The sequence below is a fragment of the Pogona vitticeps genome, chromosome 2 (genome assembly GCF_051106095.1).
Source record: "Pogona vitticeps strain Pit_001003342236 chromosome 2, PviZW2.1, whole genome shotgun sequence".
Lineage (NCBI taxonomy): Eukaryota > Metazoa > Chordata > Lepidosauria > Squamata > Agamidae > Pogona > Pogona vitticeps.
In genome coordinates, this window is record NC_135784.1 from 28,841,229 (window position 1) to 28,867,564 (window position 26,336).

General features: G+C 44.2%; 1 protein-coding gene across 2 annotated transcripts in view; it reads right to left on the bottom strand.

Moving 5' to 3' along the window:
* Positions 1-1,204: 1,204 nt before the first annotated feature.
* The window catches only part of VWA7 (von Willebrand factor A domain containing 7), a 31,280-nt gene continuing 6,148 nt past the window's right edge, over positions 1,205-26,336 (bottom strand). For both annotated transcript variants that reach the window (XM_072989098.2, XM_078388684.1), the window contains exons 2-17: positions 25,622-25,878; positions 24,000-24,281; positions 22,642-22,738; positions 22,035-22,157; positions 19,235-19,430; positions 16,824-16,993; positions 14,478-14,590; positions 12,604-12,720; positions 12,277-12,456; positions 10,674-10,854; positions 8,025-8,177; positions 6,864-6,956; positions 5,852-6,132; positions 5,287-5,423; positions 3,971-4,139; positions 1,205-2,109 (exon numbers count right to left, since the gene is read on the bottom strand). In XM_072989098.2, the coding sequence (XP_072845199.2) occupies positions 1,687-2,109; positions 3,971-4,139; positions 5,287-5,423; positions 5,852-6,132; positions 6,864-6,956; positions 8,025-8,177; positions 10,674-10,854; positions 12,277-12,456; positions 12,604-12,720; positions 14,478-14,590; positions 16,824-16,993; positions 19,235-19,430; positions 22,035-22,157; positions 22,642-22,738; positions 24,000-24,281; positions 25,622-25,878 (2,972 nt within the window). In that variant the 3' untranslated portion in view covers positions 1,205-1,686. The remainder of the gene's footprint in view (positions 2,110-3,970; positions 4,140-5,286; positions 5,424-5,851; positions 6,133-6,863; positions 6,957-8,024; positions 8,178-10,673; positions 10,855-12,276; positions 12,457-12,603; positions 12,721-14,477; positions 14,591-16,823; positions 16,994-19,234; positions 19,431-22,034; positions 22,158-22,641; positions 22,739-23,999; positions 24,282-25,621; positions 25,879-26,336) is intronic.

The following is a 26,336-nucleotide window of genomic DNA, read 5'->3' on the forward strand; positions in this document are numbered from 1 at the left end:
GCATGGAATAATAGATGTTTTAACTCAGGCAACTTTTTAAAAAAGAAGCATTTGAAAGATGTGAAGTTATTATTCAATGCAGATGGTAAACATGTCTCTGAGCAAGACGATGACCAGCAAAAAAAGTCCTAGAGCAAGTAAAGACCGTGGAATGGTAAAACGTGGAAAATTAGAATACTTTGGTCACATCATGAGGAACAAGGACAGACGGTTACTGCTGATCATTCAAAGGAAAATAAATGGGGAAAAACCTTATCCTGAAGAATCCAGGCCTTCTTTTTGTTGTCATGCAACAATCATTGTTCAGAACAGATACATCCAAAGTCACAACAGCCATTATGACATCCAAATTTCAGTTAGAGAGAAGCAAGAAGTCTTTTCCCCTCTCTTGATAAAGAGTTTCTTCAAAATACACTGGGATGGCTCACAATCAGGAGGAAAAGAGAACAGAGTTACACAGGAAAACGAACCTCTGTGAAATCAGGGGTTATCCGGCATAAGATTTCAGAGACTTTAAAGACTTATTAGTTGAATGTTTTTCTAGATCCTGTTTCCACTCATAAAGCTGTGCTTTATGGCCACAAAAGCTCCCTGTGGCATTTCTGGCTTTCCTGAATGCTCAGCTATTCAAAGCCATGTCTCACCTTCTTGGTTGGTGGATGTATAAGAAAAAGTCAGTGGACCATATTCTGGACTTTGCAGAAGGGAACCTCGAGCCCATGATCCTGATCTATTTACTTGCTCACAAAACAGAAAGGAAAAAAAAAAAAGGGAGGAAATTTAAGCCTTCTGCTGTCCTTGTCTATTTAGGTCCTCCCTTTTGCCACTTCAGCAAAGCATGCAGTTGGCCAAGTGGAAATCGTGTCTGATAGTGGGGTCAAAAGATAACGGAAATACAAAAGATACTGAAACGTGGGTGGGTGGGTGGAAACCACAGCGAACAACAGGAAATTGCAGAGAGGGGCAAACAGTTTGAAAAGTATGGACACAGAAAGATAGGTCTGGAAGGATCAGTAAAAAATAAAAAAGTAGGTTCAACATCCCCAAGCTACTGATGCAATTCAGAACCTGGGAGTTCATAGCAGCAAGGCTGTGAGTTCAGGCCCCCCACCCCACACTCTTTTCCTGGGAACAATCGTACCTCTGTGATAGCGCACATGCTTTGCGTGCAGGAGCCCCCGTGCCAAACTTACCATTTTAGTTAAAAGGATCTGAAGGAATGAATCTGCCAAAGCCAGCAGCAGATACACCTTGCAAAGCGACAGGCCGGTGGTTCAGCAGGACAGGGACTACTGGCCTTCATCAACAGAAGGGCGCTGCATATACTCCATCATGTGCTTGCCATTTGAATTGCAGGAGGCACTTAGATCTATCTTGATTATTAAGATCAGGCTTAGGAGCACCAGCTCAGGGGACAGGAAGACCTTAGGCTTCCAGGAGGCTGACCTACTGCAAGACACATCCATAGACGGTCATAGTACAGCATTCATCACAGGAGCCCATCATTCAAAAATTGCTCTTTGCTTGGCAACTCTCCTTCCCCATAGACAGACACACATACACCCTGCCAAAACCTATTCACCTACTCAACAGCTCAGGGCAATGCCACAATATCTCACCAGAGGGCATTCTCTCTACATCCAAGAGCTCTTCCCATGGAACAGAGCCAGTATTAACTGGGAAGCCTTAGAGTCCCATCCAGTCCATTGCCAGGAAGGTCATCCATACCCAACACCACCAGGGGGGAGCAACCGGTGGGGCCAGCCCTGCAATCGCAATAACTTTAGGAAGCAGCGTTGATCGTGCCTTAGTAGGAAGAACGGCTGGGGGTGCCGTGACCTGACACCGATACCTCTGCCCAAGCAGATTGGTGACCTCCAGCTCAGCCTGCTGTGAGCAACAGTCCGAGGAATAAGTGACTGATTCTGCCAGTTCATCAGCTTGGTGAGGTACCGCCGCGCCCCCTTCTGCCTGCACTGAGCGAATGCCAGCCTCATCCCTAATTTGCACGGTAGCTGTCCAATGTTGGCTGCTACAAGGGGCTGGTGGTGGGGCACAGGAACCGTCCAGAGATGTGACTTTGCAGACCGGCGGGGAGAAAATCTGCACCTGTAACAGGAGGAATAGCCAAGTGTAAGGTGTGTGTTTGTGCAGGGAGTGCGGTATCATCCACACCATCCCCCTACCACACAATCCCCCCCGCCCCTGCTTCCCTTCTCCCTCAGAGCTTAGCTACAGTTCTCCAAGCATCTAGAAGATAAACTGAGTTTTCCAATAATCGTATATTATTGCAAGCTACTCCCTTTGTAATGCAAAGTGTTTGAGGAAGGTTAGGTCTTCAATGGGCTCTTAAGAGGCCTTAGCTTTACAAAACACACTCTCCATTTACAGATATGCAATGATCCACCTGCCTACATTTTGGATTATGTGACGGATGCTGGAACTCTCTTCACAATAAGCTAATTTGTCTTCCCCAACAATGTAGCTCTAATGCACACATGGAACATCAACAGGTGTACAGGTCTACATCCTGATGCCGTTTGAGGCCACTCACAAATATTGTTAGAGTACTATAATCCACCTATATAGTTATATAGTATAGGTCATTAACTGCTTAATTCAATAACTCAGGGGAACACACATTCTGTGGCAGAGTTTTGCTACATTACAACCAAAGAGGATCTAATTTACAAGGACCAAGTTTGATTACCACCTATCTATCCAGCCTCCACCAACTTTCTGTTGTCAGTGAATGCACTGATGTAATCTAGGAAAGATAAGGACTCAGGACTACTTTGTTGTGGAATTAGAGAGATTTCTCTGTCATGCTTGAAGTTGATCAAAACAAACAAAAACCCCAGAATCCAGGAACTGGCTGATTGTATATAATCCAAGGAGCTGAGTCCAGGCAGGTCAGACCACAATCCTGAATCAAGTGAAAGAGATGTACCAAGGCTTGGAAGTAACTGATTACAAAGAACACATTATAATGGATGGAAAACTAAATTACTTTATGATTGTGATAGTTACAAAGATTTAGCAACTTTTATAGTTTCAGGAATCTGACCTTACTCTACAATGGAGAAGATATTTCTCATTCTTCACATTTTCGGCTCATGTTGCTGTAATTTTGGTTTGTTTGTTTTTTTAAAGATATTAAAAAACTATTTTAATTACTTTTGAAAATAGTAAAGGAGATTACTTCTTAAAAGTGCAGCAACATTGGTAACCAACTTTCTTGGGCCATGGAACTGTAATGGTTTTTCAAAAGTAATTGTCCAAGATACGTATATCTAAAGCAGAGCAGTTCCAAGTTACTGTGAAGCATTCTTCTACAAACCTCATCTGAGGAAGTGGACTTGTCCACAAAGGCTCACATAAAAATATAGCAGTTAAGTCAACAATGTTTTTGTCTTCTTTATTTATCTTTTCTTTTTTTTTTAGCCTGATCGTCTAAAAACGGAATCACAGGGTCAGATGAGAAGCATGGGGACTGCACTTCCAGAAGGATAATGTATGGGATTCATTCACAAAGTGTGATGGATGCCAGCTTAGTGTTTATTTTTTATTTATTTTTTTTTTTAAAAGCCCTTAGGGGATAACCTGTCCATACTTACAATATAGGCCAACACAAACCAGAACCTTCATACCGAGAGGAAATATATCAGACACTTTGAGAACAGGCAGCTGGTGACAGCTATATTCTGCCCAGTGGTAAGCTTTCCAGCAAAACCTGTTTCACTGCTGTTGGAACAAGACTACAGGATAAGAAGAATCTCTGCTCTGTTAGGGCAATGTTCTTTCAATATCTTTAAGAAGAGAACACTTCACAGAATAAGTGCATGCACTGAATGTTGGGGAGGTGGGGAAAGATGCAAAGAGAACAGGAAATCTCTAAAACCTCAACTTGGTGCTGTCCTCTGTTCTCTCTTCTCCCCTCCACTCCAGGGTTCCTCTACCCAAAACTTACCGTAGGCAAGGGCATGACAAGCAGCTGGATATGAGCAAAACTAGGATCCCCAGCTGGGTGAACAAGGTTGGCTTGCAGGGTTACAGTGATCACCGAACCAGGAGCAGTTGCATTAGGTACATTCAGGAAGATCTGTCCTGTCGCTGTTTGGTTAAGGCCTAACGATAGCCTGCAGACAAAAAGAAAGGAAGACCGAAATATGAGAAGGATTGACTTAATGCAAGAAACCACAGCCTTGAGTTTGCAAAAACTGGAGGTCACTCATTCACAGGGTCCGCCACAGGTTGGACACCACATGAGACAGCACGCGTCAACGTCAACAAAAGGAGAGGAAAATTTGAAGTGGACCATACGGATGGATTACCCAACTGACATTATGGGAAAGATGGACACATGTCAGTTCTGGTGACAGCCAGCCATTGGGGGCACTCCATAAAGAAGGGCTGGCACCCACCCAAGGTTCATGCACGTCAGAGGTGGAGCCCAGTGGAGCTAAAAGTTAGAGGGTACATTGCACCCGCCCCACGACCCTGAACTTTCATTGGTTTAGAAAAATTAGCATTCTTAGCCCTTAAGGGTGCTTAATCTAAACCCCTATTGCCTACACAATCTGGTGCCATCCAAAAGTGTTTTAGACTTCACTTCCTGTGACGTTTCACCCATGGCCATGTCAACTGGGTCCAAAGCACATGGGGGTGACCAGACTAGCAAATGCCAGCAGCCGGTCTGCAGGGTTTCACATAGGGTTTTTTTTTTTTAATCATCCCTGTCTGGAAAAATCTCAAGGAAGGGACCTGTGATCTTCTATATGCCAAACCTATGCTCTGCAACTAAACCACGGGTTCTCTCCAAACTCCTAGCATGTGCAGAAGGTGTCAGAAGGCCACACATTGACTCCAGAGTTTCCTAAGGTTGCAAAGTGTTTCCACATCCTTGGTTTAAGATTTGAAGGCATGTATTTTTCTATTAATTTATTCTTCCCCTGGTTAGACATTGTGGTGGGATGAAGCGGTGTGCTAAGCCGTGGATCTTTGTCCCTTGATGCCTATAAATGCTATTCTCTCCCTCTGTGGTTACGTGTTACGCCCACACGCAGACATCCAAGACTGCACCCAAGCACACACTCAATCCTCTCCTCATCGTCCTAAGAATGAGAAAAATCTGACTTTTCCACGAGAATGAATGTTGCACTCGACTGCAGTGGAATATGCAAAGTCTCGTGGCTGGGCTGGGAGGCAAGGAAGGGAAGACTAGAGCGTACCAACATACGGTATAAGGAGCTGATGTCCTTCCCTCTTGCTTTTTCACAGAATTACCTGGAGCTGGAGATGTTGGTTGGGAACCGGCGCACACTGCTCACTTCCAGAGCGTACTGCTTCGGTGAGCCAGGGTTTGTCATCTTCCAGGCAATGGAGACAGGCCGCCCTGGGAACACAGGAGTGTCTCTGTTCAGCTGGAACAAACCGGGGTGTAGGTTATAGAACTTGGGCTGCAGGCCGGAGTTTGCAAAGCGAGAGCTTTCTAGAAAGCCACGAGAGCTGCTCGGGAGCTTCTCTCTGCAGGCAGACAGGCCAAAACTACAGCCCTTTCAACCAGTTGGTTCCAGTCAGCAAGACACGAGACGTTTGTTTAATGCATTTCTATTCTGGCATTCCTCCACTGAGCTCAAGGCAATCTATCTGGCTCTCTCCGCTTCACCCGTCCATCCCAACAACAAACCCGTGTAGTAGGTCAGGCTGAAAAGAGAAATCACCCAGTCGGTGAATTTCACACCTCACTGGGGGCTTGAACCGATGCCAATCCACCCCAAGCCCAACATTCTCTAGCTGAGAGCCAGGCTGCAAGCCCCACTCCCTTCCTCCTTGGCTTTCCCTCCCTTACCTCCAGCAGGGATCCCATCACAGTGGCAGCTTGAGGAGCAGCCCTTGCCAGCTTCCTGCCCTCGCCATCTACACCATGCACCACGATGGAGAAGTTACTGCTGCTCGATAGAGTCGGCGGCAGCTCCGCCACGAAGAGGTCAGCCCGTCGGCCTCCGCCTTTCAGCTTCAGTTCCCCGAGGCTCCCCGTCTGGCCCTCCAAGGTCACCGCCTGCAGCTGAACGGAGCCGGATTCTGAGTGATTCAAGCCGATTGCCTTAACAACCAGGTAAGTGGGCAGACCTGGGGGAAAGCAAGTGGAAAGCTAAAGGGACCTTGGCAATTCAAACATCCCAGTTATGCCTGATTTATAAAGTCAGGGCCGGGGAGATCTCGGTCGGTGTGATTAGAAATGAGAAGCCAAAAACCAGCAGCAGAGATTTGGTCTGAGAAGGCAAGATGAAAAAGACTTCCAAGACCATGAGATAACATGGAATGATCTAGGGGCACCAGTCCCCAACCTTTTTAGCCCCATGGACTGGCTGGGGAAGGTGGGGCACCCCCCCTGCACTTTTGCACATGCGCAAAAGAGCAGGCATGCTTGTGCGCATGCGCAAGGGGTGGTGTGGCTTGTGTGGGTGCCCGCACACCTGTGCGCATGCACAAAGGGCCACACAGCGCTTGTGCAGGCGCTTGTGCACAGCTGCAAACAGGCTGTGCGGGGGGAGCGCATGCAGGGGCAGGGTTGAGGATCTCTGATATAGGGAACAGTTTTGCATGTGTCTGTACCTGAACTGGAAAAGGGTTTCCTTTTCCCACACTAGCTGGGGATTCTGGGAGTTGTAATCCAAAAAAAATTTCCAAGCTCTGTGGTTTGCATTCCTTTGGGGTCTGCCAGAACTACCCCGTATATTGGGAGATTTAACAGCAACAAAGACCATTTTAACGCAGGCAGCCCTGCCCATCCACTGGCCTCACAAAGTTGTAGAAAAGCAAACACTGATCCATAGAAAGAGAAAAGATCCCACACAAACCTTCTATAGGGTGACTGTCCATCATGAATAGCCCTGGGTGGCGTCCTTCCACCGGAACAGCAAAGTAATACAGGAAATCAAGCCTGCTCTGACCTGCCAACAAGCACAACAAATTGGATCTTTTAAAAGGCAAAACCTTGACATTGACAGCAAAGAGTCAGGGACCCAACCTAAGAAGCCACTCTATCCATTCGGTCCACAATTGGTTTCCACATAAGCTCTGAAAGCCTTAAAAATGCCGTCTTTTTGTCACTCCCATTAGTTTGACAGTGCAACGCTTCTGTCCAAGCAACTCACAGGGGGAACTGATCTGTGTTGACTAAAAGTTCCTGGGACAGTTGTTGTGGGTTTTTTGAGCTGTTTGGCCATGTTCTGGAGGGTTTTCCCCCCTAACGTTGCGCCAGTCTCTGTGGCCTTCATCTTCAGAGGACAGGAGCTAGAACTCTGTCTGTGTTCCAGTGTAATGTGTGGAATTGATTTGTAGCTGTGGGATCAGGTTTTTGTTCTTTTCAGGAGATTGGGTGTTTCCTATGATCAGGGTGTTTTTTATTATGGGTGTTTTGTTGTGATAAGGAGGGGAGATAATCTGTCACTGTGATTGATGGGAGTTGTTGGATAGTCTTTTGTGTGCAATGATCACCAGTCCTTGTGGCTTGGTAGCTACAGCCTGCAAAAAAAGTCAATGAACTCTACCCATCTTCTTCTTCATCTTCTTTGTTTACTCTTGTAATCACTTACTATTCAGTGTGGACACCGCATTTCTCAGCTGCTAAATTCAGCCTACTGGGAAACTTCTCCTACAGCTCTGAAATTACTTTTTTTCAAATGCTTCCCTGAAGTCTACACCCAATTAATTAAGTATTTCTTCTCATTCAGTCCCTGGTGGAAACAGAGTCAGTGTTTTAGCATCCCTCCTTCCTTTATAAGTTTGCACCACTTCTTAACCAGCAACATTTCAACTTAAGCAGTTCACCAGAGGTTAGCTACTCTGCAGGACTGATGCAATCATCTCCAGGATCCACTGGTACAAAATCCAAAAGATATGACCAAGGGTTTACACTAGGAATAGATTCATTGCAACTGGTGCTTACGAGGTTATTCCAAAGCACACAGTAGGTGGACAAAATGATCTCGCTGGGCCTGGTTTAGCCCTTTTCTCACCCTGGATATGCACCAGATAATGGCCTTCAGAACGAAGCTTCAAAGTCCACTCGCCAACACAGACAGGGGGAGTAAGAAACACCCTGTAGATGCCACCAATGATTTCAATCTTTGCTAAGGGACCCTGGGTTGATGAATGATGCTGGGTCTCTCCTGCCAAAAAAAAGTTGAGAAAAGAGCATGAGTAACATTAAAAAGATAAGCAGGATTGGCTGTGGTGGGTTTTTCGGGCTCCTTGGCCATGTTCTGAAGGTTGTTCTTCCTAACGTTTCGACAGTCTCTGTGGCCATGGGCATCTTCAGAGGACAGCACTCTGTGCTCTGGTCCTCTGAAGAGTGCTGTCCTCTGAAGATGCCCATGGCCACAGAGACTGTCGAAACGTTAGGAAGAACAACCTTCAGAACACAGCCAAAGAGCCCGAAAAACCCACAACAGCCATTAGATCCCGGTCGTGAAAGCATTCGCAAATACATAAGCAGGATTGCTAGGGAAAATATGCTATGAAGGAAGAATACAACCGACAGCTATGGAGGAGTTAGACTCTGCTACCAACCGGGATACCAACAGTGTCATCCCATTTACCCTGCCAGCTCCATTACAAGCCCCCAATAATGTCACCCACAACACCAGGGGCCCATTCATTTGTTCTTCTGCTAATGAGATTTACGCCAATTTTTGCCAGTAGTGTCCCTCTGCATTCTAAGTAGGGTAAACAGAGCAATCTCTGCAGCACAAGAGAATAAACGGACACAAATCCGACACCAGAAATGGCAACACACAAAAACCCAGCTTCAAAACACTTCAACGGCCCAGGATGCTCTGTTACAGATCTCATAGTAACTTCTGTGGAGAAAAAGGAATTACCAAGGACATTTTTAGAGAGAGAAAGAGAGGAAGAGGTGGATAGATCCAGAAACACTAAAATACATCAAAAGGATTAAATAAGGACCAAGAATTCTTAGCACACTATACAGTATATGGTTCATCTAATCTTGGGTATACCAATAGCCCAAAATTGATTTCTTTGACATAACTGTCTACATCTCAGTACAGTCTCTGAAAACTGTCTGATTGCTAACAACAATCTGTGTAATGAGCACTTTTACAGCTATACACTGGTGTTAACTATACTGCTCTCATTTTGAACACCTATTGTTATTATGTGCCATCAAGTCATTTCCAACTTATGGTGACCCTCCAAAATGTCCTGTCGCCAACCACCCTGCTAAGCTCCTGTAACCTTAAGCCTGTGACTTCTCTTAGGGAGTCAATCCATATCATATGTAGTCTTTCTCTTTTCCTGCTGCTTGCCACCTTTCCCAGCATCATTGTCTTTTCCAGAGTCCATATGCGTTGCCTCCGACGGATTTTTGGTATCACCTGGCAGGACTAAAGTTCCAAACAGTGTAGTCCTAGAACGAGCTGGAATTTTCAGCATGAATACATTACTGAAGCAGCGACACCTACGTTGGCTCGGGCATGTCGTGAGAATGGGTGATGGTCGGATTCCAAAGGATCTCCTGTATGGAGAATTAGTGCAGGGAAAGCGCCCCAGAGGGAGACCACAACTGCGATACAAGGACATCTGCAAGCGAGATCTGAAGGCCTTAGAAATAGACCTCAACAGATGGGAAAACCTGACATCTGAACGTTCAGCCTGGAGGCAGGCACTGCATCACGGCCTCTCCCAATTCGAAGAGACCCTTGCACAGCAGGCCGAGGCAAAGAGGAAGTCACAAAAGCAGCAAAAGCAGGGAGCCGGACAGGGGACAGATTGGATTTGTCTTCAGTGTGGAAGGGACTGTCACTCTCGAATTGGCCTTCTCAGCCACACTAGACACTGTTCCAAGTTCTCCATACAGAGCACATTACCATAGTCTGTCGAGACTGAAGGATGCCTACCTAAATTCCTTCTCATTACGTGCCCAGTGTAGGACAACCTCATCTTCAACATTTTTGCTTCCAGGGATAGTTCAGGCTTGATTTGATCTAGGGCGCACCTGTTTGTCTTTCTGGCAGTCAAGGGCATCCACAAACCTCTCCTCTAGCACCATATTTCAAATCAATCAATGAACTTTCCTGTCACCTTTCTTTATGGCCAGCTTTGAAATCCATACAGGGTGACTGGAAATACAAAAATGTGGATGATCTTCACCTTAGTCTCCAGTGACACATCATTACACTTGATGATCCTTTCTAGTCCCTTCATTGCTCTTTGTCTTCTTCTGATTTCTGCAATTTTTACCTTCTCTTTCCCCTCTCACATGATCTCAGCCCTATACCATGCACTCTCTGTACATAAACCTGTGTCCAAGAAAGGGGGTTATAAATGTACACTGAAATAAATCTGCTAGCCTTTAAAGTAACACAATTCTTTCTTTCTTTTTTTTTTTTTTGGTTTTGTTTCTGCTATACAAGCTGAAACAGATGGACACAGCTATCTCTTGGAAAACTACTGGTCTAGAAGTTGCCTTAAAACTTTATAGGGTGTTTATTTACCATATCCCCTGCTTTCCTATCGTATGCAAGGGACCAAAGCATAAAACCAATTTTAAGATATTTAAGAATCCAAACTTGGAAGCAATACGTTTAAGGGAAAAGCGTTCTGGCTGAGTTGTTAAATGCGGTGGAAAATTTAGGGACCATTACCAGTAGGGTCTGATATCTGAAAGGCCCGAATGGCACCTTGGATGGTTGCAACCACTTTGTCCACCAAGCTGTCGATCAAGAAATGGTGAACTTCCTCTTGCTGTATTGTCCGCTTCTTTATCTTTTGTCGGGCCCCGTCAAGGCTGAAGATATTTCCTTTCTGGTGGCGGAAGAGGGTCATCTGTAAAGATAAATGCCCCAACAACATTAGGAGTTTGCTAGAGATATTTAAGGAGTGGTTTTACCAGTCCCAGCCCCCCAGTGAATATCCATGGCTAAGCGGGAGATACAAACCTGTTCTCCGGAGTCCTAGTCTATCACTTTATCCACTAAACTGCACTGAGAATGTCTTCATTGTTTACTTCACTACTATTGAGTCTTGTAATTGACTGAACTCACAACACATCTCTTTGTTCTGATTTTGTATTCAGTGTACTCACTGACCCTTTCATTTTTTTTTAATTGTCATATTAGGGGAAGGAGAATCTTTTCCTGTTTTACTACACATCATTTAAAACCAAGAATTCTGTTTTACTATTCCAAAATCCTCACACAAAGGCTCTAACAATATTGAGAAATGGGAAGCTTCCTTTCCGCTCGCCTTTGGAGGGTAAGAGAGACAAAGCTTCTCGTTTCTTTTCAACTGTTCCTAGCTCACACAGCACATCAGTGATGCTTTGGTAGGGCTTTAACAAAAATCATTTCAAAGCACTGCTGATCATGTTAACAACAATTAAAAAACAATGCAAAATTTCCTTTTCCTTCCCATGTAAAGGTGAGCTGGAATGAAGCTTCCCTTTTGTTAAGGTCATTAAGTGGCTTCACCGAAGGAACAGCCAATTGGTTAACAATCTTGGAAAAAGGTAAGCTTCCTTTCCTGAAGAGAGATCTTGATTATACTAAACAAGGATGGCTTGAGGTGTGATGTCAATGATCCTTGCATGTGGACGTATTTGTTGTGCTAAATGACATACCCACAACTCAAAGCAATCCCGTTTAGCAGGATCAAGACCAGTGATTCCCAACCTTAGGTCCCCAGATGTTCTTGGACTACAACTCCCAGAAATCCTAGCCAGGACACCTAGTAGTGAAGGTTTCTGGGAGTTTTAGTCCAAGGATATCTGGAGACCACTGATCTAGACCGATCCAGGTCAGGATAATTTGCCCATCTAGTGGCACCCTTAGTATGGTTTGTTTGTAAACAGATTTATTAATTTCAGTTATTTGTCTCTAGCCTGCAGTATCACCATCAGTCACTAGGTGGCAAAGCCCCTTAATGTACCCTATAGAGCAGTGGTCCTCAACCTTGGGCCTCCAGATGTTCTCGGACTTCAACTCTCAGAAATCCTGGCCAGCAGAGGTGGTGGTGAAAGCTTCTGGGAGTTGAAGTCCAAGAACATCTGGAGGCCCAGGGTTGGGGACTGCTGCTATAGAGTGAGAATCAAAAAGGAGAGCAGAAAGAAGAAAAAAGAGAGAGAAATACAACCATGGTTGCAGGTCAGGAAACTACAGTAGGTTTTCTAACCCTTGTAAAGCTCGGTATTTATGCTGGGCAGCAATAAAACTATATTAATTAACAATAAAACCACATTCAGAACATTACCGAAGATATGCTGGATTCACCAATGATCTCCGTCACCTGCCGGATATTCTTGTCATCTGTAAATAAGATCTGGCCACCCGAAATGTGAGCTAGATGTATATAGAGGTTGAATCGGTCTGGGGCAAGAGTCTCCCGCTTTGTTCGGGTCCTGGATGGGTCTTCTGTAATTAGGAAGGTCACCTAACAGTAGACGGAGAAGGGAATAAGCCTTAGGCACGTACTTGTATCTATGTATGTGCAAGAAAACTGGCCTATTTTGCAAAATATTTAAAACATCAAGAAACTCAAACTTTGGTACATTCATGAAGTCCGAGTTTTGGAGCTAACCTTGCATTTCTTCTCCTGAATGAGAGATTCCACACTGTTCTTGAGATGAGCATCTTTTGCAGAGGCATCCGTGAAAACAAAGATTTCAGAGAAGGGTGGTGAATCCTGGAGGGCAAGCTTGAGAAGAGGAAAAGGGGGAAACATGAAGTTTGTATCTCTCTGACAAGCACAACCTTTGACTTCTTGGTCATGAAAGGGAGCTAAACAAAAGTGCCAGGAAAAAAAAACAGCTGGTGTTTTTGCCTTATCTTACAAGTTTGAACAAAAGGTTGAACAGAGAGACCTGGCTGATTTGTCTGCCAGCAGTAAAAAAATAAAATAAAATAAAAAATTAAGCGACCAATCAATTTAAAATTTAAGAGAATCTTACTGGTGTTTCAGTGTTATCCCTCATCGATCTGCATGAATGACTAGAAAGCAAATTTCATACAGTAATTTTAAAGATGTTAAAACTTTTGAGACAGTGATTGTGATAATCCACAATGAAGAAATTCACCTTTAAAAAGATTACAGAAAAACATGAAAACGAAATGTCAGTAACTGGAACCAGATTTCAAATTCTGATTTATTTATTTTTTAAAGACACATCCTCTCTTTGTCTTGGCCAGAACCAAAAGAAGGTGGTTTATGTTTTAGTCTACTTTAGGCAGTGCTTTCTCTATGACATTAACTGGCAACAGTCACAAATAAGAATTTTACAGGCAGTCTTGCAGTTTTAGATTTCGAAGTTCAAGAGTTCATAATGACAACTGACATCGCTCACCCTCCAAAAGTCCAAAAATGAGTCGACCTATTTCAGTGAAGAAGATCGGGCTGTTTCATCTCCAAAAAGAGCAGCTCTTTTGTAAAATAAAGTGGGTGTTGGTTTCCCATTCAAACCTGAAGCAACCAAACATACTCTTTCCTCCAGCCTTCGCTCCACCTGCATCTGACAGCCCAACCAGCTGACTTGCCCCATCTCATCCTTTCTCTCCGGCTCTGCCGTCTGACCTGCAGCACTAATGAGGTGAGCATGCAAGTCAGATGAAGCTTGTCTGAAGAAGCTGCTGCTGCTGTTGCTAAACTACCTCCAGAAACTCATTTCTGCAGCACCCAGCTATTGTGCCTTCCTCCTCCTAGTGGCTGCCAGCTCTCTGCCTCTGTTCTTCCTCCTTGAACTCGCTTTTTGTTATTTTGACCTAAATACCTCTCTGAAGCAGGAACAGATTCCAAGTTCACTCTCAATTACTTGGCGAAGCGCTAGCCCAGTCTGAACACAAAACTTGGTGGGTCCTCCATGAAGTACAGGGGCCAAATTGGGGGAAGAGGTGTGTGTGACACTTTTGCCCCATCTGGATGAGAGCTCATACTTGCTCCTGAAAGGTGAAAAGGACTAACACAAGGGAGTGGCAGGGCGAGATTCCATGTGGATAGCATCTATTAGGAGGCCACTTCAATAACATAGACATAATCAAAACAATCACAATTATTGGGGAGTGGGGGGGAGAACATAAGAGCATAAGAAGAGTCCTGCTGGATCAGGCCAAGGGCCCATCTAGTCCAACTTCCTGGATGTCACAGGGGCCCCACCAGAGGCCTCTGGGAGCACACGAGACAATTAGATACCTGTCTCCCGATACCCCTCCCCTGCATCTGGCATTTGGAGGTCCCTTCCTTCCAAGCCTGCAGACTATACATCCCCATCATGGCTTGTAACCTACGATGGACTTTTCCTCCAGAAATCTGGAGGAGGTGTGAAGTATTCACGACTGTTTTCCAGCTTTTCTGCCAACTGTATGAATGAAGCCTATACATTGCCTGTGGTAGGAGAACACAGTTCAGAGAACATCTTGTCTAAATGTCTGCAGACATCATGGGCTTCACATGAATCCTACCTCCAGTGCAGAAAGGCACATTTCTGGCTCATCCCCGCCGGACAGAGGAATGACGTTGTTGAACATTTTCCAAAATTCTTCTGGGTCACTGCTCTTATGAACAGGGCCAAACTCTTAAAGGAAGCGGAGGGAGAATGCATGAAGATAAACCAATGTACCAAACATCACTTAAGCCAAATGCATGAATCAACTCAATTGAAAAAAAAATCTGCACCAGAGGTACTGTGCATTTTTTAAATTTGGCCTGTAACTTGTACATTTCAATATCCATGAACCTACCCTATAAGGATTTTAAAATACAGTGGTGCCTCACTTTACGATTGCCCCGCATTACGACGAATCCGCTTTACGACAATCTTTTTGTGATCCTTTTTGCGATCGCAAAACGATGGTCTAAATGGGGGAATTTCACTTTTCTAACAGTTTTTCTAACAGCTGATCGGCGGTTTCAAAATGGCCGTCGGGTAATTAAAATGGCTCCCTGCTGTGTTTAGGGATGGATTCCTCACTATACAGGCAGCGAAAATGGCCGCCGTATGGAGCATCTTCGCTGGACAGTACGTTTTTACCCCATTGGAACGCACTGAACGGGTTTCGATGCGTTTCAATGGGGTTTTTTATTTCGCTTTATGATGTTTTCGCTTAACAGTGATTTTCCTGGAATGGATTATCTTCGTTAAGCGAGGCACCACTGTAAATAATGTTGAGACTGAAATATCAGAATAAGAAAGAACAGCCCCTCTTGAATATCATGGGGCCTTAAGGAGGATGGGGGGGAAAGCCCGAGATACACCATGACGTGGAGAACACATTCACATTAGATGGTTTCTGATTCCTTGAAGGCTCAAAACTAAATCTGCTAGCAAGTTGGGGGCTATGGAATCAGAGTGGCACAATGCTAGTCACCTCCCACAGACCTCATCACAGCAGAGTTTAGAAAGGTTGGATTTTCAGGACAACATCTCCCAGCATTCCCCAGCTGACAGGTTTGGTGAAGCACTAGCCAAGTCTGAACACAAAACCCGGTAAGTCCCACTAGAGTTACGTGAAAGCTGTAGTCCCAAAAAGTAACCTTTTTCAGTTCTGCGTCATTTCTATCCAAAGTGACACTGATTCAGTGATCGCGACACATAATGAACGATAGCTTCTTAAGCGTCTTGACCTTTGAGGAAGCGAGCAGGGCTTCTTTACGGGCAGAATCTATTGATCGCAGGCTATCTGATGTCTCCTTATTAACAGCCCTGGTACAGCTCCCTTATCTTCCACCCAGCTTTTCTTTCAAAGAATAAACCGGATTTTCTGCTCCCAGCTGTGCTTTTCTTCACAATCCTTTTCCCTTGACAGCTTAAACCTCGTCTGCTTGGGAACCTAACCTTTCCTGGCCTGCCATTCAGTCTGGATCTTGAGGGTACCTCCTACACAGAGTTCCCACCTGCAGAGCCAGTTTCAAAAAAAGGTTACGTCATTCCGTTGGAACTGATTCAATGCGGATAAATAATCACCTGTTATGCTGCCAGGAGATAGTAGTGAGAAGTACCAAGACAGAGGCACCTTTACTTTCACTGCCCATGAGGGCTTCTGGGCAGAAATATAGATTTTTCACCTGCTGTACCACTAATACAGAAGAGATTTGTTTGAAGGTGTGTAGATCTGTGGTTTTGGAGCATCACTCCCAGAAAAGCTGTCTGGGCAATTCTGAGAGTTGTATAAATGGACTCAAGTTACAGAAAGCCAGATATCAGCTCAATATGAGGAAAAACTTCTTAGATGTTAAAAGCACTAAAACAATGGAACCGATGACCTTGGGAGGTGGCGAGTGCTCTGATGCTGGAGGCATTCAAGCGAAAATTAGACAACCCTCTCTCAGAAATACAGAAATGATTTGGATTCCTGCACTGAGCAAGAGGTTGGACTCAATGTCCTTTATAGGCCCCTTCCAAGAGGCCTCTGGCCCAATAAGCCACTGTAAACGTGTTGTAAGTTGTTCAACTGGCTGTTTTTATGGCCGTGTGTCCTCTCCCTGATTAATGTGTATTTTGTACTTCCGCTTTATTTTCATTTTCTCAGTGTTAAGCATCTTGAACACTACTGGTAAAAATTACTTGGGGTGGGATTAGAAGCACTGCTGTAGCAAAAACAGTAAAGGATGTTGAGGACCACAAAAGATTATGAAGTTGCTTTTGATATAAGCTTTCAGGGACCACCATCCACTTCATCAGAGATTTACAGTATGTGACATTTAACCTCAGGCAATAGAACTGGTTTAGTCTTAAGGTGCTACAACAAGATATGAATTTAAACAAAGGGATAATAAACAAGCTGCTTACCCGCTCTCGACCATCTTACCGGGATCATGGAAAGGCACTAAAATGTAGAAATCTGGCTCTTGAGGGGTTCCACGGCGCCGGTCAATGATTTCTCGTGCCTGGACCTTAGCAGCATTGATCTCATCTCCCATGCTTCCTGTGGTATCCACAACAAAACTCAGACCTGTGGCTGGACTGATATCCAGTAGCCTGCAAATTAAAAAAAGCAAGAAAACAACAATGACTCATTCATTATCCTGTAGTCTCTTGGGTTGTTCAGCGGGATAAATAGTATTCATCGTGAGACATTTGAGTCAACTGAATTTTCGTGGGAGTTGAGGGAATTGTTGCACCAACAATTAGGCCTAATTTCCTGTCATGCAACAGGATGTCTGCTCAAATCATGCCGGCTAACTGTCTTCTTCCAGCCCCTATTTCCTTGTTCGTGAACTGTCTTTCATTCTGAAATACAGATTTTACTGCAGAATTGAATTATATTGGCTTTTCTTCTTCTTTTTTTCTGCTAGCCTGTTTCAGTTCTGACCCAAAGGTTAAAACTTTAGCTCAGAAAGCAGGCTAAAAAGTTCAGGAAAGTTAAAAAAAAATCAACCAAGGAGGGAAAATTTCAATATTTTACCTCAGGAAATGTAGGGCTCTGCCTTGCTTATCTCTGCCTTTCTCCTTTCTGTGAATTGGTGCCTAAGGGTTGTAAGGCTTTCCAGGATTTGGATCTGAATTCCTCTTTTAAAACCTACCACCCTTTCAGGTGCCTTTGGAAGAAAATTATAAAAGCTCCAGCTTCCTGCTGAAGTTTAAGTGGTTGTTGCTGTTTAGTCCTTAAGTCATGTCCTTGTGTCCGACTCTTCGTGATCCCATGGACCAGAGCATGCCAGGCCCTCCTGTCTTCCACTGCCTCCCGGAGTTGGGTCAAATTCATGTTGGTAGCTTCAGTGACACTGTCCAACCATCTCAGCCTCTGACATGCCCTTCTCCTCTTGCCTTCACACTTTCCCAACATCAGGGTTTTTTCCAGGGAATCTTCTCTTCTCATGAGATGGCCACAGTTCAAAAGCATCAATTCTTCGGTGGTCAGCCTTCTTTATGGTCCAGCTCTCACTTTGACTATGTGGACCTTTGTCGGCAAGGTGATGTCTCTGCTTTTTAAGATGCTCCCAAGAAGCAGGCGCCTTTTAATTTTGTGGCTGCTGTCACCATAGTGATCATGGAGCCCAAGAAAGTCAAATCTGTCACTGCCTCCATATCTTTCCCTTCTATTTGCCAGGAGGTGATGAGACCAGTGGCCATGATCTTAGTTTTTTTTTTATGTTGAGCTTCAGACCATTTTTTGCGCTCTCCTCTTTCACCCTCATTAAGAGGGTCTTTAATTCCTTACTTTCTGCCATCAGAGTGGTATCATCTGCATATCTGAGGTTGTTTACATCTCTTCCGGCAATCTTAATTCTGGCTTGGGATTCATCCAGTCCTGCCTTTCACATGATGTATTCTGCATATAAGTTAAATAAGCAGGGAGACAATATACAGCCTTGTCGTACTCCTTTCCCAATTTTGAACCAAGGTGGTCAGGCACTCCCATTTCTTTAAGAACTTGCCATAGTTTGCTGTGGTCCACACAGTCAAAGGCTTTTGCGTAGTCAATGAAGCAGAAGTAGATGTTTTTCTGGAGCTCTCTGGCTTTCTCCATAATCCAGCTCATGTTAGCAATTTGGTCTCTAGTTCCTCTGCCTCTTCAAAATCCAGCTTGTACTTCTGGGAGTTCTCGGTCCACATACTGCTAAAGCCTACCTTGCAGGATTTTGAATATAACCTTGCTAGCGTGTGAAATGAGTGCAATTGTACGGTATTTATTTATTTATTTATTTGATTTATATCCCGCCCATCTGGTCTGGTCAACCACTCTGGGCGGCTAATTAGAGCATTCTTTGGCGCTGCCCTTCTTTGGGATTGAGATGTAGACTGATCTTTTCCAATCCTCTGGCCACTGTTGAATTTTCCAAACTTGCTGGCATATTGACTGTAGCACCTTAACAGCATCATATTTTTAGATTTTAAGTGGTAGCAAGGTCCAAATTAAGAGCTTTCAACCAGTGGCTGTCTTCATGGACATGATCTGCAAATGAGAAATACTAAAACCTGTCCCTAGTCCTAACCAACGCTAAAAATGAACCGTGCTTTCAGAAGGACTGGAAAATCCTAGGAGGAAAAAAGCACTGGACAAAGTGAGACAAGAGGAAGATCATATGGATGGGATAAAATAAAATTTAGCATCAAGACAGAACAAATGAATGAATAACTATCCCCCTGATTGAATGGAGTGGGAGAAAGAAAGAAGCTCTCACCAATGAAAAAAGCCTGAGGGACAAAGAGAAAGAGAGCAGGAAAGCCTCACACACAGACTCACATCCCTCTTCTTTCCAGACCATGCAACGTTACCTCATGAATGGCTTGCTCCCTATTTCTCTCCACAGCTGCTCCAAGAAGCGTTTGGTGGCTTCCAAGGCCAAAGCAGCCGCCTCGCTGTGCAGATAGTGGTGAGGGGAAAAGAAGAAGGAAGCACTGTCTTTATTGATACCCCCACGAGGCTCCTTGTGGCGGCTATCGTCAAATCTCCCGCCATGGCTGCACTTCCCTGAAGAGACAAAAGGGCATGACTGAATATTTCCCTCACTTCCTACACCCTTACATTCCTTGACGTTGTTGGCTTCCTACATGACAAGTCTCTCTTTGGTGCCCTTTATGAAGATCTCATTTAATCGAGGTTAAGTTGAATTTTTGGCAAAGTGGATGTTCAATTGCTACTTGAGTTAATTACTATAACCTCATCCAAAAACAAAAAGTAGAAATGGTTGTTGTGGGTTTTTCGGGCTCTTTGGCCGTGTTCTGAAGGTTGCTTTTCCTAACATTTCGCCAGTCTCTGTGGCTGGCATCTTCAGAGGACAGGAGTAGCACGTGAAAGGAAAAAAGTAGAAACAACCCATTCATTATTTTACTTATCCCTCTCTTATTTCTGCAAGACAGAGTACAGGACTCTTCTCTTCCCTACTTTGTCTTCACAACAACAACCTTATGAGGTAGGCCAGACCCAGAGAGTGTTGAAGCTCAGAGATTATGTGAACTGGGACCTCCCAGGTCCCAGCCCAACACCATAGCCAGTCACCGTCTCATACTGGCTTTCCTCATCACCATCCTGCTGGCTTGTCTGGCAGGCCATCCCAGAAATGTCCGATCACTCTTTCCATGAGTGGGAAGAACAGAAAAGGTACTATAGGCCCTGACAGTGAAATATTTTAGAAGCCAGACATCTATGGAAGCAGTGGGTGATTTCATCATCAGGACCATCTCAAGCTTTTCTTTAAGAAGCTAATTATTTTATAGAATGAAAAGTTCAGAACTCCATACAGCACTATGAATGTCGGTGTCTGTAACTGTAGCACCTGAAAAAATGTGTGTACCGATGTCTCACAGCCAAACACCTCTCATGACATGAGGTGATTGCTGGTGGTTCTTGCTTTTAATTAACAGCCACTGAAGTTTTTTTTTCCCCACCCAATTTTCAGGAGGACCATGGTTGCCTCCTCTCCTTCCATAAGCTTGGCGGAAAAAATATTTCCCATCATAGCTACGTATCACCCTTGGAAATCAACCTCTCACAAGTGTTTACAGAAGCTTAGCCTCTCAAGACTAATTGTTGGAGTTTTTGCAACCTTGCATGCTGCTTTTAAGTAGGTTTGGCTGGGAGGGCCCTTTCTGGAGTGACTGTCAATCTATTTGGCAGCAACCAATACAAGTTCCTTTCCTGCCTCTGTAGGAAAGCCCTGTTTCTCTGCAGAGAGTGGTTTTCCCTATCTGTTATCTGATGCCAGTCTGGATTCTATTGGAGCAGTCAGTCAGTTTCACTGTTTGGTGTGGTACAATTGTTAAGTAATGAAACCTTTTATTCTTCATCCCACTAATGTCTCAGCATCAATTACTGAGACTATAAGTGCCAGTTGATGAGAGAAGAAGATGCAGAGTAGAAATGTTTAGTATACATTATTTGAATCAGAAGCAGGGAAGGAAAGAGCTGACCTACTTCACATACATTAGTAGTCCAGATCTCTCACCACCACCCACTCCACCCAAAAATTAGGGCCAGAAAAAATGTCATGCTAAACTTATAACAACTGGTTGTGTTTGTTTGTGTTTGTGTTGTTGTTTTTTAAATTTTTTAAAAGATCGTTATTGTATTTTTTCTACTTTTCTATCTGTTGCAGCCAGAGTGATTTATTACAATATATTCCATTCATTTAATCTTGTCTTATGCTCTCTAACATAATATTAATCTAATCTATTCTATTCTATTTAAGTTGGTGTAGGTTTCATCCAGGTTCCCTGGATGTTCCCATTTATTATTATCCAGTTTGTCATTTAGTGTATCTGTCAAAATATCCATTTCTGCTAGTTCCAAAATCTTCCCAATAAATTCCTTCTTTGTCAGCACCATTGTACTCTTCCACTTACTGGCATACGCAATTCTAGCTGCTGTTATCAGGTGTAAGGTCTTTACTTGACTTTTTTTTAAATTGTTAATCGCTGCTGTTGAGGTTCTTGATGTAAATAAACAATTTTCCATAATGAACCCGGCTGTTCATTTTTGGGTCTAGTGTTTTGTTCCATCACTAAGTGCCACCATTATTCTGTTTTCTGCCTGCCGGTGTGAGAGCTAAGGCTGAAACCGACATGCCTCAAGAGACAGCAAACAGCTCTGAAACAGAAGACTGCATTGGGTGTCATGGAACAACGCGGATGGGGAAAAAAATGGGCTGAGCAGAGAGAATCGTTCAAAAGAGCCACTTCTCACTCATTAATTATCGATGGTGGAGCAAGACAAAGCTCTCTAGACAAAGCCCTCTGGTTCTGCAAGATGACATTATTAGAAAAAACAATGAAATATACACACAAAGAAAAGGGGAAGATTAACTAAAAAGGGGTAAAAGCAGCCATGGGAGAGAGAGGGCAATTTCAAAATCATCCGATGAAAGCATGAGGGGAAAGAAAAGCCTTCTCTCAACTGAGATAAAACAAATGTTTGTTCTCATCGGATTTAGCTGGCACTGTCTACAGATGCATGAGGAATACAGATGGAGGGCACCCCTCAATCTCCTTGAATGTTTAGTGTGTGTGTGTGTGTGTATGTGTGTGTGTGTTGAAAAACCCTTTGACTCCAAACAGAGTCTCCCACCCTATCACATACCGGTTGGTTTCTCAGGATCGCTGCCATAGTAACCAGTCGTCAGGAGCCCTTTCGCAGCCACATTTTCCAAGAGATTTCCTTTACACGTCCAGTCACTGCAGTCCTTGCAAGTCCGGACGCCAGCTGTGGGAATATAAGAGAGACAAAGAACGTTTGAAAGAATGGGCCAACGAGGGACCCCCAGATGAGTCCCATGACTGAGTTCCCACACGGACAAAAAGCAAAGCGGGTCACGTTGGAGATAAGGGGGAGGTGGGGGAAATCTCAAAACCCCATCAGCTACAACACCTTTATTTAGGCCAGGCAGAAGGGACTCAGGCATTTATATACAGTCTGTAGAACAGACCTGTTTCTCTTATTTTATTTAATAGGTGCATTTCTGCAGAGGATTGCCAACCTTTCCAATACTCGATGCAGGTATTGCTTCCCATGACAGCCTGGAAGGTTTTGTGGTGTTGGGTTTTTTTTTGGACTACAGTTCCCAATATCCCCCAGCCAGTGGAGCCAGTGGCCATGCTGGCCCAAGGGACTCTGAGAGTAACACTTCCAGACTCCATTTTCCATGCTGAGGTGAATACTTAGGACAATACATGAAAAATAATGCTACCTTTAGCAATGGACTTGATTTCTCGTCCTGGCTGGACCAGATCGGGGTGTATCTGCTGATTTCCAAGTTCAACCCAGTTGCTGTGGCTGTAGAAATCCTAGTCAGAAACAAGTATTATTTGTGGCTGTTGGTTTTAGTATCTCCTGTTTTACTGACTGTGGGTGCTGGTAGTACTGCACACCTCTGAAGAGAGACAACTGTTCTTGTCGGTTAAAGCAGATCGGCTTTTATTGTTTGAATTGTTAATGTGAAAAGGGCACAGTAAAAAAATACGTTAAATATAAATAAATCTCAGAACGTGAGGTGAATAAGAGATTACAGTCACCCTAAAAAAAAATCTAGTCTAGAAGTTTAGGTTAGAGATGGCGTCCAGACACACTTACTTTAGGAGTTAAACTCAACCAGAAGCAAAATTACACACTCACACTGATACATAGCTTTACTTTTTCTTTACTTGCCAGATCACCAGTAAAGTAGCTACCAGTTTTTAAAGTATTTTTAAAAATGCAGACATATTTGTCTCGGAAACTCGGAATTTTATACTAAAAACCAATAAGGTAGATCATGACATCACCGGGGTTGAGTACAAAATGGAAAGGGTTCAGGATAAGACTCATGGTAGAAGTTAGAATTGTACATTACTGGTGAACTTGGAATCCCAAACTTTACCACCAGAATGTGGCAGCAGAAAGGATTATGTTGATGAAGGGAAGCATCAGCCACCACATGCTTTAAGCTCCAGTTCTGCACCAGCTTTTCTGAAGAGCTCTGGAACACTAAAAGGCTTGTCCTTTTTGTAATCTTGTAGTGATCCCATAAAGATATTATAACACCTAACCTGGGAGTTAAGACATGATTTTGTGGGTGAGTGCTGGACTTGTTGCAGAGCAATTAACAGGGAGCCTGGAAACTACACTTTGATAAAATTGAAATTCAGAGTCAAACCACAAGATAAAAGAAAGGCATTTTATGCACAGGTAGCCTGTTTTAATTCTCCTAACAAAGATGTGTTATCCAACAATTGGACTTGCAAATAAAGCCCGTGTTTACCTTCTAATGGCCAACCACAAAATAAAGCTCAATGGAATGCAAGGAGCTGAGGGAAACCCTGTGCTGTAGCAAACAGATGGGATTAACATCTTAAAGAAGCACCATGTCCATTAAAATCCCTTCCAGCTCAGCAGTTCTATTATTATAATGTTCATCCTTCTCCTCCAACCACCCGCCCCCTTGCCTAGTGCCACATAGCAGCCCTGGTGCATTTGCAGGCCCCAAATTAGACGATCTCATGTTCAAGACCAAGCACAAATTTCTTTCCCTGCTCTTGCTTATGGGTCCATACATTTTGGCATTAGCACCTGTAAAGAATGTAGCAGCTGGCCCAGCTTGACCCGGGCGATGCTGTACTGCTCCGAGCGCACCGCTTGAAGGATCTCTTTGCGGGCCTGCAACAGCCAAGCGTTGCTGGAGTAGATGAGCTCAGAATCAAAGTGGAGCACGGGATCGTTTCGTGTGGCACTGTCGAAGTCCATGGCGGCATTGGCATTGCCCACTTGGGCCATGGCGCCACAAAAGCGCTTGGGTGACACCCCAGGACCATAGAAAGCAGCAAAGATGTCATCAGCCAAAAGGGTCTTGTCCTAAGTGAAAGAGAGAGAGGTCACACACACACACACACATTCTCCCATGCCTTTTGGTCATAAAACAGCTTGGAAAGGTTACATTTCATTGATTGGTGCTTTGGCAGTGGTGCAAAACCTAATGTCTTTTCTGTGTTGTTTCCCCAATCAATAACATCTCCCTACAATTGGGCCTGTTTTCTACTGGCAGCTTCCAGGGGGAAGAGGAAGGATTTTGACCCAAACGCATCTCAATGGAAATTCCAGCCAACCTCGCACAGCAGAGTCCTTTCAGGAGGAAGAGAGGATCACTGCACAGTATCTTTTGATGGGCTGTGCTTCGAGGCCTCTGGACAAAAGCATCTCTTGGGAGTGTACCGTTTAAGGGATGGAAAAATGACAACATTGCAGCTAGGGACAGAAAACATTTGTGTGTCTTCTCCCCCAGTGTGGGATTCTGACAGTTCTAGTCCAAAAGCAAAAGTCCACATAACTCTTAGTTTTCCAAATTGTATTTTTTTGGTCCTAGCACCAGCTTCTGCTTCTTCTATACAAAGTAGGAGAATGTCATCTGTGTGAGAGAAAAATCACACAGAGGGAGTCACTCAGAATCTGAAAATGTTTCTTTCTGGTCTAACAAATTTCCCAGACAGTGCCACTGTGGTCTGGGTCCAATAGCTTTCAAAATTTAAAAACAACAATGACAACAAAGCTGTCTATGCTAGCCGGGCGATTCTGGGAATGCGAGTCCAAAAAGGAAAAATTTCCAAGCTCTCATATAATTTCCAAGCACCAAAGTGCTACATATGCTAATGTGTTCTTTATTTTATTTATTTATTTATTTTATATCCCACCTATCTGGTCAGTTAAGACCACTCTAGGCGGCTAACAGCATAAAATAGAACAGTGAATATATATAAAACAATTTTACATAAAAATAGACATGATAAAATAGACAAATAGAAGGGAGAAAGAGGGAATCAGGGATTGACTGGAGGGAAGGCCTGCCAAAACATCCATGTTTTAAGTTGATTTTTAAAGGTACCCAGCGAGGGGGCCCCGCGAATCTCAGGAGGTAGACTGTTCCAGAGGCGAGGAGCCACCACCGAGAAGACCCGATTTCTTGTCTTTTCCTTCCGGGCCTCCCTCGGCGTTAGTAGTTCTTAAAGGAACAGACATAATCCTTTCCTGTCCTTTGCCAACTGGTGCTCCCAGAAGCAATGGACTACTGGTCTCATCTATCCAGAGATGTTACCCACCTGGGGAGGGCACACACTCTCTATTACCAACTTGAAAAGAACCATGTTCTTATAAATCACAGCAGTTTTTTTTCAGATGGCCCAGACTCCATTTTCTCTCACCTTGAAGTCTTCCTCCTGGAGACGTTTTCCCTCGGTGGAGTGAGACATCTCTGCGAAAAGCCGCACTGTGATGTTGAGAATGGCCTCCTCGGTTATGTCTTGGTGGGTGATGGACCCCCAGGTGAACGTCATGGCACGAGTCCAGAAATTGGGGAAGAAGGCGTGGACTTCTTGTGGATGGAAGCACCACAGGGTCAGCATCCACAGGAGATGCCAGAACCAGGCCAAGGTATGGTCCATACCAGATACATTTATATCTGAGACAGAGACAGAAAAGAAGAAATTGCGTTGGAATCGGTAGCTGCTCATACTTTGGTGCTATCTTAGCAAAGGCAGAGGTGATGGTCTGGAGCAAGTCCCCTTGAGCCAGAAGCGACTTTAGGCTGATGTCCAGCTTCTGTCAAGGAGGCATGGTGGGGAATCAAACTCCCAACCTCTGGCTCTGCAGCCAGAGAACTAAACTGCTGAGCTATCCAACTCTTAGGCATCTGAGCACAGAAAGAACAGGAGAATCAGAGGGATGTGCCCAGGCTGACTGAATCCACGGCAATATCTAAATGGTCCAAGACATTTGCTGACTGAGGCAGAGGAACACACAGTGCCCCATTACTACCCAAATAAAAGTGTGTATTATCCAAAGCCAGACAAATTACTTCGGCACCTGAGGCAGAATATCCCACAGGGTCATATTGCGAAACAACTTAGAAAACATTTT